Below are 14,275 nucleotides of genomic sequence, written 5' to 3'. Positions count from 1 at the left end.
GAGCCGGCTGTGTGCCCGCCGAACTATCAGAGGCCTTTTAAGGCCTATTGAAAAGTAATTAAAACCGTTAAAGGAGCCTCAAGGTTGGCGGGCAGGCAAAGAGCTCAGGCGGCCTTCAGAAAAAAAACATGAAACCTCACCCACGGGCAGCTTGAGGTTTCGTGAGGGATTTAAAATACATTTTTAATAAAAGTTATTGACATGTCCCAGCTCACGTGACAGTGTCACATGAAGGGACATGTCCGCAAAAATTTTTCTGATTATTTATCATCTTTTTAAAAGTAACACTGATCTCCCTGAGGCAGCACTTTGCGCATGCACGTAAGAGTGCACTCCCAGCTAAGAGAATCCCACCCTCCCCGCCCGCACAGGGAGCGCCCAGCGCTTCCGGGCGAGCGTCACACTGGGCGGGTCTTAACTGGCCCACCTATGTAAAATGGCGGCGCGCCCCCAATTGGGGGCACCGATCGGGAACCCGCCCACTCCCCCTGTCAGGGGCGGGGTAGGGGGGGGGGGCGTGGAGGGGTTTGTCCGGAGGCAGGCAAGGTGGGTGCAAACCCAATCAGGGACGCGCCGCCATTTAACGTGGGTGGGCCAGCGTGACACTCGCCCGGAAGCGGTGGGCTCTCCCTGTGTGGGCGGGGAGGGGGATTCCCTGAGCCGGGAGTGCACTCTGTCGCACACGCGCACGGTAGATCACAGAGATCTCCCTGAGGCATGGAGGTGCCTTGGAAATTGGTTTGACGTGTGTAAATTTAAATAAAGGGAAATAAAAACTTTTAAAACATGTCCCCTCATGTGACACTGTCACGTGAGCTGGGTCACGTGAAAGAATTATTTTTAAAATTTTTATTGACTTTTAAAACACTTCATGAAACCTCATCCCGCCCGTGGATGAGGTTCCATGAAAAATGCGAAGGCCGCCTGGGGTCTTCGCCTGCCCCCCGCCGACCTTAAGGTTGGACGGGCAGCTCAGCTAATTGAATTAATGACTATTTAAATGGCCTTAATAAGCCTTCAACAGCTCGGCAGGGGTGCACCCAGTCACAGTCGTACTGTGGGGGAACACAACAGCAAGCTCCCACAAACAACAAAACCAGGTAATCTGTTTTTGGTGATGTTGCTTGAGGGATAAACATTGACCAGGACACCAGGGGAAATGGCCTGTAGACCTTTTACATCCTTCCACAACAGGCAGATGAGTCCTCGGTCTAAAGTCTTATCTGAAAGACAGCTCTTCCGACAGTGCCGTATTCCCTTAGTGCTGCAGTGGAGTGTCACTTTTGTGCTCAAGTCCTGGAGTGGGATTTGAACCCAGAACCTTGCGATTTGGAGGCAAGTGTGCTACCAACTGAGCTGCAGGTGACTCTGCTCAAGTATAGATCAATTAACTCGGCATAGACAACAAAGCTGTGACGCCCCTGGTCTCCTCAATTCACTGGATAAGTTTACCAGGCCATAATCGGAACAGAGTTGCCTCTTGTTAATATCGATAAATGAATGTTGTCCATAGAAGGCTATCTGTACTTTATAACCACAGATTTGCTCTTAAATGTAATGAGTAATCTGTCATATTATGTACAGTTACAGGATCATTGTAAATACTGGGTTTTGTGAAAATCTAAGAACTCACCTATGTTTATTTTAATTCTATGGTTAGCAAAATAATTAGCAGGGTTTTTTTTGTACTTCAATCCATGTTATCCAAGGAAAATCTTAATTAACACATAGTCTGAGGAACCCTCATTACCAGACCCATCAGAGACTGTAGTTCACAATTTAAATTCGGGAGGAAATCCGTGTGTTTTCATTTCTGTTTCTGTTGTTCTTCTTAAGGTAATGGGTTGTGGTGGGATGTCAGTTACCTGCAACACTTCACTCAAAATGGCGACATTTTGTGTAAAGCCAGGCATTGCATTATCAATAGTTTGTACACGGGAGATGGATTACCAGTTTGCTTGATATCCACAGCCCGAGTCTACTCGGACACATTCCTTAGCGGGTAACTCATGACAGTTGGGGCGCTGGTTTATTCTCTCCTGCTCTTCCCCAACCTCAGTCCTCCAGACCAACTGCAAAGTGATCAGTTCGTGTCCGTGCAGTCACCCAGCTCAATGAACTCAATACAGAGTGGGAATCAGATCTGGGACTTTCCTACCTTGTATGAGTCAGTCCCATTTTGGGCAGTGTAGTGGCTGACTTCACCATTTGGGAATCCCTGAAAACAGATGTGATTGATGTTCCATAAAAATTATAGGACAGACATGAGATGAATTACTGATGTAAGTGGACATGTTTGGGTGCAGTGGTTGCATATTTCATTCCCTCCAACACGTTTTGAAGAAACCTGTTGAACATTGTGCTGTCTCTAAACCCCACCCCCCCCAGCCCCCCCCCAAACAAAGCAGGGAAGCTAGTTTGAGATGTGTCCAAGAGTGACAAGGCTAAGCCATCATTATTTTAAGCTCAGGCTCCATTGCTTTATTTGTCAGCCTCCTGTTACTAAGGATACCAGTGGACGAGATTTCAATTTGTACCTAAACAGGCCAGCAAGCAAACGTTATAGCATCATAAGCCACTTAAAGATATGACTTGAAACCTGCCTGTTGTAACATTTCACATTCTATGCCTTTCTGTTCAGAATTGAAAATAAACATGTTGCAAATGCCCCTGTTGGGACGTTCATAGCATGCCATGTATTTAATTTTATTATGAAATTAATGGTTGAATGTAATTGTACTATATTGTTTTCCCTGTTTCTACAGCACTTGAAGAGAAGTCAGCAGGTGAAAGTGAATCTATAGCTTTTAATGGACGGACGTTCATAGAATATCACAATTCAGTAACAAGGAGGTATGTCGTGTTTCTCACATATGAGTGACTGCTGGTCCAATGTTCAGTACTTGACATAATCAAAGACCTAATTGGCTTGAAATTTATTTTCTCCCCAACTTTGAGGCACTTTGCACCATTCACCACCTCAGCAAATGAACAGCAACACCTTTTCTTCAGCCTCTGCTTTAATACCACTGACGTACATTGAGATGTTTTTGATTAACTTGGCCATCAATATTTCCCGCCGTTTTGTCAACACACTTCTTTAACGTTGTGAGAACAACAACAGGGCAAAAAAAAAACCAAAACTAGGATGTGTGTTTTTCAGCACACGTACGACCTTGGGGCTGTCTTGGTCCCAATTTGTACATCACCTGAAAGCATCGACACTCAGTGGATGGTTCCTGTATGAGTTCTGGTTTTCGTATCACATGGGTTAAGCTGCTTTTGCTGGAAATTCCTGCTTTGGGGAATGAGGGCTTTGCTTCCTTTTCAAGGTCCCATTCTGACCAGCAAATATAGAGAACAATTACTGCAAGGTGATGTTCACCCTGAAAGACAGCTGCAATTCTGAAGCCCCCTCAAGATTTGACAGAACTCATGCACTGAAAATGAGGAGGGTTCAAATGTCAGTCCAGGTTAAGTAAGGTTAGGGAGGCCAAGATCCACCTTAAAAACATCCAGTCTGGCTCTTGATTTTTGAATTGCTTTAATTCTGAAGTGTATTGTGTGTCACTTTAAGTATACTGATATACAGAAATCCAAACATGAAGCAGATTTATATTACCAAAAAACTCTCCTTGCTTTCCCTTTGTTTTATCTGGTTGTTGGAAATTCTCCTTCAATAAGTGACTTGTGCTTGTCCCAGTTTTATCATTGTGTCGTGTTTGTTCTGTCTCTTATGTATGTCCTTGTTTTCTCTACTCTCAAGCCATCTTGCAAATGAGATCCCAGAGTAAGTACAATGTCCAGATACTGAACTCATTCATATGCTCTCCCTCTCCTCATGATGTTTACATGACCATAATCTCAAAACATGCAAGGAGATGGCATGTATGTAAAAAGCATGTTTTGGGAGTGGTGGCTTGTGCAATATAAACAGAAGCCACTGTACCTCAGGCATGTCGGAGATTTCTCAGCTGCGATGCTATTTACTTTTCATCCTTTACGATTTCCCAATGTGTGCTTTTCTTATGTTTTTCTCTTCCCCAGCAATTTATGTATAGTTAAAGTTGTTTTTGTATTGCATCACGGGGGACTGACATCTGCCGCACAAATCTCATGCAACCTAACAGCAAACATCCAGCCACACAAGGTTTGGGTGTTAGAAACCAGTAGTGCAGGCCTTACACTAAATCAAACCATCTTAAACAGAAGATGTTAAATAGCTCCTAGTCATTGCAGGCAGATATCTTCAAAGACTATGCAGAGATCTCTGAATCTCCTGGGTTGTTTTCTGGAGACTTAAAACTAGTGAATGTGAGGCAGTGCTGGAAACACAACCTGTATCTTATGGCTTAAAATAAAATACTTCTTGTGTTGCCATAGTATTAATTCCTCCTCTTTCTCCGCGCCCCCCCCCCCCCATAATCTTTGATCTCCATTTGCTTGTTTTTATAATTACGTAGCAAGAATAAGAGTTTCCTGCTCATTAGTTCAAATGCCCTAATTTTATATTAAAGTATATTTCTCCTATCAAATTTTGACACTGTGCACCAACACAAGTGGAGGACTAGCCTGTAATCAGCCCCCACCTCCCCCCCAACCCCCTCCAGTCCTGCCTCTCCAGCAATATTTTGAGGCTCAGCTGCTGGGGGAATGCACACATACAGTTTTGGGTGACTTTTTCGATGATTACATAGGGAAGGTTTAGCTGTATCCATATCCCAGGGCTCAGTGGTCTGGTCAGCATGCACACTTGTAAAGGATATGCCCTGTGCCAAGGCAGTCGACTGTGTCCACTGATGCTGCAAAACACCTCATGATTCCATTCCTCTTGCACCACAAGGCAGCGAGGTTGGAATCATTAGCCTTTAAGTAGCATGGGAGGAAAGTTTCCTTACCACAGCCTGTGTATCTGAAGATCATTATTTTAAACAAAACTATGCTCATTGCTTGTGCAACCTGAATATATTGTAACTGAATATCTCTCTTTCAACAGGCACGTGCATCTTTGTATAAAAACTCAAAGGGCAGGATTTTCGGGTCGGGAGCGGCTGGTAGACGGTCTGCTGTCTGCGTTCGGCCCCCACTCCCCCCCCCCGATCGCGATTTCACGCAGGCTGGCCAGTTAGCGTGAAAGGCACGCTGAAAAACTCGGCGCTGCCGGGTTGGAGGAGGGAGGGAGAGAGGGCGAGCGCTGAAGTCAGCGCAGGCACGGGTGGTGGGGAGCACGGAATGAAAGTTCCCTGAAGGCGGAGAGCTGCCCCAGGGAGAATTTTTAAATCAAAAGTAAAGATTTGGGAAATCTGAAAAAATGTCTCCACATAAACCTATGCATAATAAAAATCATGTCAAAACATTTTTTTTTTAAATTAACGTCGGAAACTTCATCCCGCCCCTGGATGAGGTTTCCTCAAAAGTGCAAAGACTGCCTGGCCGATTCACCCGCCCGCTGACCATAAGGTTGGACGGGCAGTGAAAAATCTCTCTTAATTAATATTTATCGGCCTTACTGGGCCTCGCAGTTGTCGGCGGGCGCGCTGCTGACTCTGCTACGTGCTGGCCGACCGAAATATCGCGCGAGCGAGCGTGCGTGCGATGATGTTGGGACGCTCGCCCGACATCATCGCACACTATTTTACGCCCATTCAGGTCGGCCCACAGGACGCAAAATTCCGCCCAAAGAAGCTTTTCTTAAATATGCTTTTTTAACAGTGAATAAAACAAATGGGGGACGATTTCATCCCTGTCCACCCAGCTGCACCGGGGCGGGGTGAGTGGTTAAAATGGCAGGTAGATGGTTTCCCATCACGCTTGCGCCCACTGCCATTTTAGCTGCCAGGTTTCCAGTGGCTTTGGGCCCACCCGCCACATATTGGGGTCTAACGCATCTTTTTCAAAAAATTCATTCATGGGATGTGGGCATCGCTGACTGGACCATTTATTGCCCCATCCCTAACTGCCCTTGAGAAGGTGGTGGTGAGCCATCTTCTTGAACCCCTGCAGTTCCAGGATTTTGACCCAGCGACAGTGGAGGAATGATGATATATTTCCAAGTCAGAATAGTGAGTGGCTTGGAGAGGAACTTCCAGGTGGTGGTGTTCCCATGTGTCTGCTGCCCTTCCTTCTAGATGGTAGTAGTCGTAGGTTTGGAAGGTGCTGTCTAAGGAACCTTGGTGAGTTTCTGCAGTACATCTTGTAGATGGTACACACTGCTGCCACTATGTTTCAATGCTGGAGGGAGTGAATAATTGTGGGTGGGGTGCCAAACAAGCAGGCTGCTTTGACCTAAATGGTGTCAAGCTTCTTGAGTGTTGTGGGAACTGCACTCATCCAGACAAGTGGGGAGTATTCCATCACACTCCTGACTTGTATCTTGCAGTTGGTGGACAGGCTTTGGGAAGTTAGGAGGTGAATTACTCGCTGCAGGATTCCTAGCCTCTGACCTGCTCTTGTAGCCACAGTATTTACATGGCTAGTCCAGTTCAGCTTCTGATCAATGGCAACCCCAGGATGTTGATAGTGGGGGATTCAGTGATGTTAATGCCATTGTACATCAGGGGGCAGTGGTTAGAGTCTCTCTTGTTGGAGATGGCCATTGCCTGGCACTTGTGTGGCGTGAATGTTACTTGCCACTTGTCAGCCCAAACCTAGATATTGCCCAGGTCTTGCTGCATTTGGACATGGACTGCTTCAGTATCTGAGGAGTCGCGAAAGGTGCTGAACATTGTGCAATCATCAGCGAGCATCCCTACTTTTGACCTGATGATGGAAAGGTGGTCATTGATGGAGCAGCTGAAGATGGTTGAGCCTCGGACAGTACCCTGAGGAACTCTTTTGGACCCTGATGTGATTTTTACAAGGGACTGTGGATAGTCACATAAAATGCTGGACTCACTATAAAATGGATCCAAGCATGATAATGAAGTATGAAACTAGAAACAGATCCTTTTCTTGATGGTAGGTTTATTCGCAGAATGCAGCATTACATATTTCTGCCTCCTACCTACCAACACCCGGTGTCCCAGCAGTCCCTTTTTGTACTCTTTTGAGCAAATTAAAACCAAATGCACATATTAACTAATGACCAACTATGTGCTCAAGACACTTAATTAATCAGTACTCTCCACCTGTTTATCCTTAATCTTTACAACGCAACTAACATAACATTTAACACCCACCAGCAAAACCTGAGGGCTGGTACCTAGTCAAAAATCTTTAAAACATTTTTTTTTACAATTTTATTGTGGAGCAATATTATCATTAACTTTGTGCTCCCCCAGCCCCAAAGAGGAAACCTTGGGCCTCCCTCTGCTCCCCTGATCTTGATCAATTTGGAATCTCGCCGCTCCCAACATCACCACTTACCTTATACTGAGAACAATTCTGTCCTGTTGTGCACAATCCTGCTCTAGCCTGCTGACCACCTTGTCATTCTTGCCAGGATAGAATAGGCTTCTGTGCTACAACATAGTAATGAAGCCCAGGAGTTAAAATGGCCATTGGCAGCATCCTGGGCATTTCCTGATACCCCAGCCCTTGCACAGGTACCTCACACCCCAATCTGAAATTGGGGCTTTATTCTCTTGCTGAACTAGGTGCTGGGGGTGGGAGAAACTCTTGATTTGTAATGTTTCTAAAAATCAGAATCGTTCTTTAGAAGTAGTTTCAATTCTAGTGGCATCAGGAACAAAGTGGTTGAGTGTTTCCTTACAGACGAGGCTTTCTTTTGTTACTTCTTTCAAGAAAATTCAATTAAATACTTTAAAAATCTCCTTCAGCTCTCACCCATTATGATGCTATTTATACTCTAAGTGTGCACCTCAGTAAATGATACTGTGTAAATAACCTCCTGTCATTCAGCATTGAATTGTGTTTGAAAATGAGCTTGAGTTACATGGACACTTTTCAACTCAATAGGCAGAAATTCTGTAACATCTCCCCACCAGGACTGACAAATTACTTTTCCACCAAGCATATGTTTTTTTCACATGAGCACATGTACTGGAGAATCATTTAAATTTGTCATTAGTTATTCATTTATCTGGAGTTAACTAGTCAGTTAACTAGTAGGAAATAGAAAATGCTTTATTGTAGAGTTTGGATGCCAGGTGATCTTTTTTTTATTCGTTCATGGAATGTTGGTGTCCCTGGCTGGGCCAGCATTTATTGCCCATCCCTAATTGCCCTTGTTCAGAGGGCATTTGAGAGTCAACCACATTGCTGTGGGTCTGGAGTCACATGTAGGCCAGACCAGGTAAGGACAGCAGATTTCCTTCCCTAAAGGACTTTAGTGAACCAGATGGGTCTTTACGACAATTGCGAATAGTTTCATGAAATTCCACCATCTGCTGTGGTCGGATTCAAACCCAAGTCCCCAGAGCATTACCTTGAGTCTAGTCCAGCGACAATATCACTGTGTCACCACATCCCCTTCTCTGCTGCAAATAGATGACAGGTCAGTCAGATAGTGTAAAGAGAGATGACAAGCTAATGTTTCAGGTGTATATTCTTTGTTAGAACAGCTCTGGTGAAGGGCGTACACCTGAATTGTTAAATTACCTTTTTTTAACAGAAGTTGTCCAACCTGCATGCATATGGCCTTCCCTGCCTTTTTTTGTTTCTCTTTATTTTATTTGGGCATGGTCCCATCCTTTTACTGCAAGGACGGTGTTCATTGTCAGGGAGAATCTTCACAGAATTATGAATTGTTTTCGACAACTACTTGTGCGACTTTGATTCAAAGGCTGTAAAACTACTAAAGAGTGTGCACGTAAATATTGATAATGATCAGAAAAAAAATTAAGCTGTCTACAGAAAATAAATGCAATGCCACCTGATGGAGGCTGTGTTGAAAACAGCTACAGCAAACAGTGGGTGAAGCAACATAGAAAAAGACTTGCATTGCAAGAATTCAAATGAACTAAAAATACTTCTCGTTGATCCTGGGCCAACAATTTTTATTTGTGGGGAGACAGGAAGTTTTACACCAAGGCTCGAAGGCATTTTGGAACTAATAGTTCACCATGCCATTTGTACCAACGGCAGGCACTCAGTGTGTTTAGACTGCTACCTGAATGGCATCCAAAAGATTCTCCCGTCAGTGCTGGCTTAATAGTGGAATGTTCTTTTTGTAAATTCCATTGGTGGGTGGGTGAAATTTTCGGATACCATCCATGGCACTGTGAAAAACATTCAGCAATGTGGTTATAGATTTTGTGTTGCACAATTAAATTGTATCTGGAGAGTGCTTCATACTGGAGTGCAAGGGTTGTGTTGATAGGCTGGATTCCCAGACCGTCAAAAATGGCGGGCGGTACCTGGATGCGGAAGCCCAGCTTCTATTTCTGACAGATCTGATTTTTGCCAGAAGGGGGCAGGGCGTGACTTACACAGGAGGGAAACCCAAACTCAGCAGGGTCATTTGAACTTAGTGCTGAGTTCAAACAGACCCCACTTCAGATGTTGCTATGGCTTTAACCTGCAATGTGGGAGTCACGAATTGATGGAGTAGATGTAAATGCTCTTGAAGGGCAGATAAGGTATATTGTTAAGTGTTATGAACTGAAGTTTTTTTTAAATCCCCAGCTCTTTAAGCAGGAAAAAAAAAAACCCTTCAGCTGTCAGTGAGAGTTTAAAAAAAACCTCTGCTGCACTGCTTTGATTGACAGGCCATCTGGTGTAAATTAGAAAAATAACATTACCATCTGGTCATGCAGTTTCAATAGAGGTCTTTGTTAACATTTCCCTAAGGGCTATCATTATATCATTTCGAATGCTTGGCTAAGCTTCAAAAGCTACAATTATCTCAGCAGGGGTTCTAAGTTCACAGTTTGACAGTTTAAAGATGCTATTAACAAGTTAGCTGGCTTTGATGTAGGGTCTAAATGGAAGTTTGTTTGTTTTTCTCAGAGATTAACCACTTGAGAAGATTGAAAAGCTTTGAATGGGTTTCTTGAATGGGAGTTTCTTTTCACTATCAAGTAGGCTGAATTTACACCTGCTCCTAAGTCCTAGGCTCCTATAGAGAGATTTTTAATAAACAAGAGAGTCAAGGCTTATCGGGGGCAAACATGAAAGTGGAGTTGAGACCACAGTCAGATCAGCTGTGATCTTATCACATGGTGGAGCAGGCTTGAAGGCCTAAATGGCCTACTTCTGCTCCTTAAGTGCTGTGTTTCTATATGTATGAGTGAGAGCTGTATTAGATTGCTAGAAGTACTGTTTTCATCTCCACATAGTTGCTGAGGTCTGTCCATGCTGGATACTGTGTGAGCGGCTATGGAAGTGGCATGTGGGGGGTGAGGCCACATGATTGGGCATGAAGGTGGCATGGGGTATTCGGGACTTGGCTGGTGGGAATGAGTTGGCGTGGAGATGCTATGGGTGTATGAGAGGCCATGGAGATGTGAGGAGTAAAGCCCGGAGGGCTTAAACAATTGGGATGAAGTCCCAGAGAACCGAGACGGAACTTATAACCAGCCCACCTCGGCACTCGGTCACCCCCATGACTGCCTATGATCTGCTTCAGCAGTCAACAGGCTTAACTCAATCCCAACACCACTGCCCCAGAGTGGAAATTGGTTCTAATAGGTCCCTTTAAACCAAGGCGGGTCTGTTTTGCTACTGAGGCAGAGAGCTCAAGTCAGGAAATTTCCCGACTCAAACTCTCCACCTGAGTAGCAAAAATCTGGCTTTATGTGTCTGTCTCTGATAGTGCTAATGCTAAGAATGATTTGATATGATGAATTAAGAGCATTAAGTTAAAGGGCGTTGGCTTAAGTGAAATTTCTTTGCACTATTTTGGTGCCAAAGCACTAATAAGTATCTGCAACTGGGTACAATCCTCAATATGCATTTTTATTGCTTTTTGTATGGTGTAAGTTGTTTCCCTTTTTAGTGGGCTTTTCACTGATGTCATAAGTTTCATTTAAAACATGGACAGGAATTTAACCGGCACGCTGTGGATCCCACTGCCAGAATCAAATGCGTATCCCAAGGCTGAGTGGGGGCTTTTACCGGCAGCAGCCAATTGAGAGGCCACTGCTGGGTCCACTGTCCAGTTAAGATGGCTGGCGGACTGCGTCTCCAAGCTACCTGATCAGTCAGAAGGCCTAGTGTTGGGCTGCCTTGCCAGCACCATCGATAGAGGTGGTCACTGTGGGAAGCAGGGGAGGGAACCTCCAGGTTGAGGCACCCTCAGAGGACAGACAAGAAATAATTTTATGTGCCAGGGCCAGATAGGCACGATCAGAGGGGGCGAACCCTTCAGCAGCGGCGTTGGCAGCATGGGAACAAACAAGCCACGGGGTCTCTCTGTGGGACGGGGTCTCTCTGTGGGACAGGGAGCCTTCAGGAATGAAGGCTCCCCCCACCACCTACCGGAAAGCCACTGAGAATCCGACTCGAGGCACCTGGCTGTTTCCCCATTCCAATGGGCATCAGTTGTCCAGTTAACTGGACTAAATGGCAGCCTGCCTTTGGTCAGCAGGTGGCTGAGCTCCTGCCATTCCCACCTTTGGGACTATCCCTTGGCAGTGGGAAAATGATGGTCTTCCCTCCCAAAGCCTTCCGGCACCATGGTACTCACCTCCAGAGGGCTGTTAAATTCTCAGTCATTTTTCAGAATTTTTGCTCTGGAGTCGGGATCTCAGACTCGGGACAAGGTGCTCTGGAAGTTCAGATTTCCATTCCGGGAGGGCCAGGTTTTATGGGAATCGAGGTGGGTGACCCGGGAAAGAGTGCAGAGGCGGGCTGACCGGGAGAGCTGCCTTGGTACAGTGGCACTTTGTCAAAGCAATGAAAAGAAACAAAGCAAAAAACAGCCCTCACCCCCTCACACCCCCTCAACCCTCCCTACACTCCCCATGCCCCATTCATGCCACCTCATGCCCCCACCAACCCTATGGCCCCCTCATAACCTCCATGCCAACCTATGCCCCTTTGTCCACCCCATGGCTTCTCATACCATCCATGCCAACCTATGCTCTTCTGCCCACTCCCATGGCCCTTTATTGCCCCTAATGCCAGCATATTTCGAACTCATGCTTTCAACCACCACCCTTTGCCCTTATACCTACCATACCAACTAACCCAGTATCCACCAGGGCACATCTCAAGACCCATGCTCAGATTAAGTAAAGTTCTCAAGTGTCTTTTGTTGAATTAAGTATTTTTTTTTAAAAATCATAAAAACCCATTCACTACGTTTAACTTCCTTTAATCATGCATAAAGAAACATGCACTGGAATTCATAGTCACTTTAAATAGTTTATAACCACTTGGGGCTGTCAATCAAACTGTGACCTGACAGGCACCCCACTGTAATAATGAAAGATTATGAAATCAGTCATGCAGCACTAATCCTGTAATGATAACCCTCAGGCCTATGTCAGTTAACAGAGTGAAATAGCAAACACTGATTTTTTTTTAGCACTACAGATAACATTTTCAAATATACAAAGGGCAATGGTTTTAAATTCCTTAACAGCTTGACAGTTCCTTTTGACAGCTCCCTCGATGGTTCCAATGAGTTTATGCACTTTATATGCACATTCATGTCTACTTTTAACAATCCAAAAGGGCATGTTAACTCACCCAAAAGTCACCTGACCTTCCCAGTGTCCTGAGACCATATCCAAAAGGGTACCTTACCTCAACAGAAGGGTATCCTAACTCTCTAAAGAACCCTGACAGCTTTAGACCTCCTTCTACCAGGTCTAAGGTGCACAAATTGTGTTTTGGACATCACACCAGCAAATACCTGATCAGCCTGAGGCAGCTGCACTTTTACACGTACAATTGCCTTCATGAACCACAGATGTTCAAATTAGAGCTCCCCCACCTCCCCCATGCTCCCATCCCCGGGAAAATGGTAGGTGCCAAGTTCCGGGACAGGACTTCCAGGTTCAGGCATCCCGCCACCGTTTTCCTAATGCTAGTGAGGCTCTCTGTCATTATGAAAATTCCATAATCTTGTACATCCTTGTGGATGAAACAAAAAAAGATACAAGTGTTGGAATTCTGAAACAAAAACAGAAAATGTTGGAAATGCACAGTAGGTCCATCAGCATTCGAAACTGGAAGACAGGCTAATGGTTCATATGCTCTTGTCTTCAATTTTGGATGGGCCTCCTTTTTTTTTTCCAATACTCTCTCTTTATTCCTCACACTTCTTGATCAGCTTATGATGGTTTGGGTTGAATAGGAAGCGGATATGTTCTGCGACTGGAAAATATTTAAGAAAAGCTTTAGGATACTAGCATTTTAGTGCAATATTGACCTTGCTTGGAAGCATTTGACTTCAATGAGCAGAGGCAGGAGCAAAGATGCTTGACATTGAACAATAATATTTTGCTCCTTCCAAGACACAGGAGCAAATGGAGCTTTGTATAATTAGCCGGTTTGAAATTCCACATTTATATTCATAAGATATAGAACTAAGGGAAAAGAATTAAAATGTACTCTTCCTCTTGAAAAATCTTAACCTTTATCATCCACATACTGCTCCTTAACAAGGGAGATACTTAGACAGGATGATATTATAGGGCAATGGACATCAAAGTCCCCGTGAGAGCACCTGAAACAAGTCATAAGTCTGATCTGATTAGGATATTAATGCAGCAAACTAAAGTGGGATCTCCAGATTCTGCATGAATGTTGCAGCATTTATTTGACAGTGAGCATTTCTTTTCCCATTAACCACAAATTTGACATGCATTCAGGCTTTTGAAGACACTATTTTGTTTAATATATTTTACGAGGAAATCCTGCAGAAGCATTTCCACTTTGACACAATCAGTGACCCCCCACCAGGCGCAAATTGCATTTGTTTTTAGAATTAAATTTTTGCTCACGTTTCTGCTCAAATAATTAGCATTTCATCGAAAAAGAACATAAAATCAAACAAGAGATCTTTGATGAACCAGCACAATAGGGAAACGTTTTAGACTTGTTTTTGCATTATAAAATATGCCTTCATGTATTTAAGAATGGAGACCTAGTGCCATTTTATTAAGAAAGCTAAAAATGGGTTTATCATAAAAATAAACAATTTTAATTAGAGTCTCTTAAGTCCACCACCTGTTAGTAACCCAATTTTAGATAACTGGAGATAACTTTAAATAATTATACAGAAACATTTGTTAGTTTCGTGGTCGGTTTCTTAGTAAATTAAGTTGTCCTTGTGTCTAAAGAAGGCTTAATTTTAAGAATTTATTCAAAAGCCTGCAAATGAGTGCAATCAGTGGAAACGCACAATGGTGATTTTTTTGATCTG

General features: G+C 44.1%; 1 protein-coding gene and 1 long non-coding RNA gene across 4 annotated transcripts in view; one reads left to right on the top strand and one right to left on the bottom strand.

Moving 5' to 3' along the window:
* Nucleotides 1–14,275, bottom strand: part of LOC121287987 — a 31,551-nt gene that overhangs the window by 5,166 nt on the left and 12,110 nt on the right. The gene's annotated exons all lie outside the window — the stretch shown is intronic.
* agrn (agrin) overlaps nucleotides 1–14,275 on the top strand; it is a 478,028-nt gene that overhangs the window by 454,129 nt on the left and 9,624 nt on the right. For all 3 annotated transcript variants that reach the window (XM_041206167.1, XM_041206169.1, XM_041206168.1), the window contains one exon: nucleotides 2,766–2,853. In XM_041206167.1, the coding sequence (XP_041062101.1) occupies nucleotides 2,766–2,853 (88 nt within the window). The remainder of the gene's footprint in view (nucleotides 1–2,765; nucleotides 2,854–14,275) is intronic.

Source organism: Carcharodon carcharias, chromosome 15, assembly GCF_017639515.1.
Source record: "Carcharodon carcharias isolate sCarCar2 chromosome 15, sCarCar2.pri, whole genome shotgun sequence".
NCBI classification, from domain to species: Eukaryota; Metazoa; Chordata; class Chondrichthyes; order Lamniformes; family Lamnidae; genus Carcharodon; species Carcharodon carcharias.
This window is presented reverse-complemented; position numbering and strand designations above follow the sequence as displayed.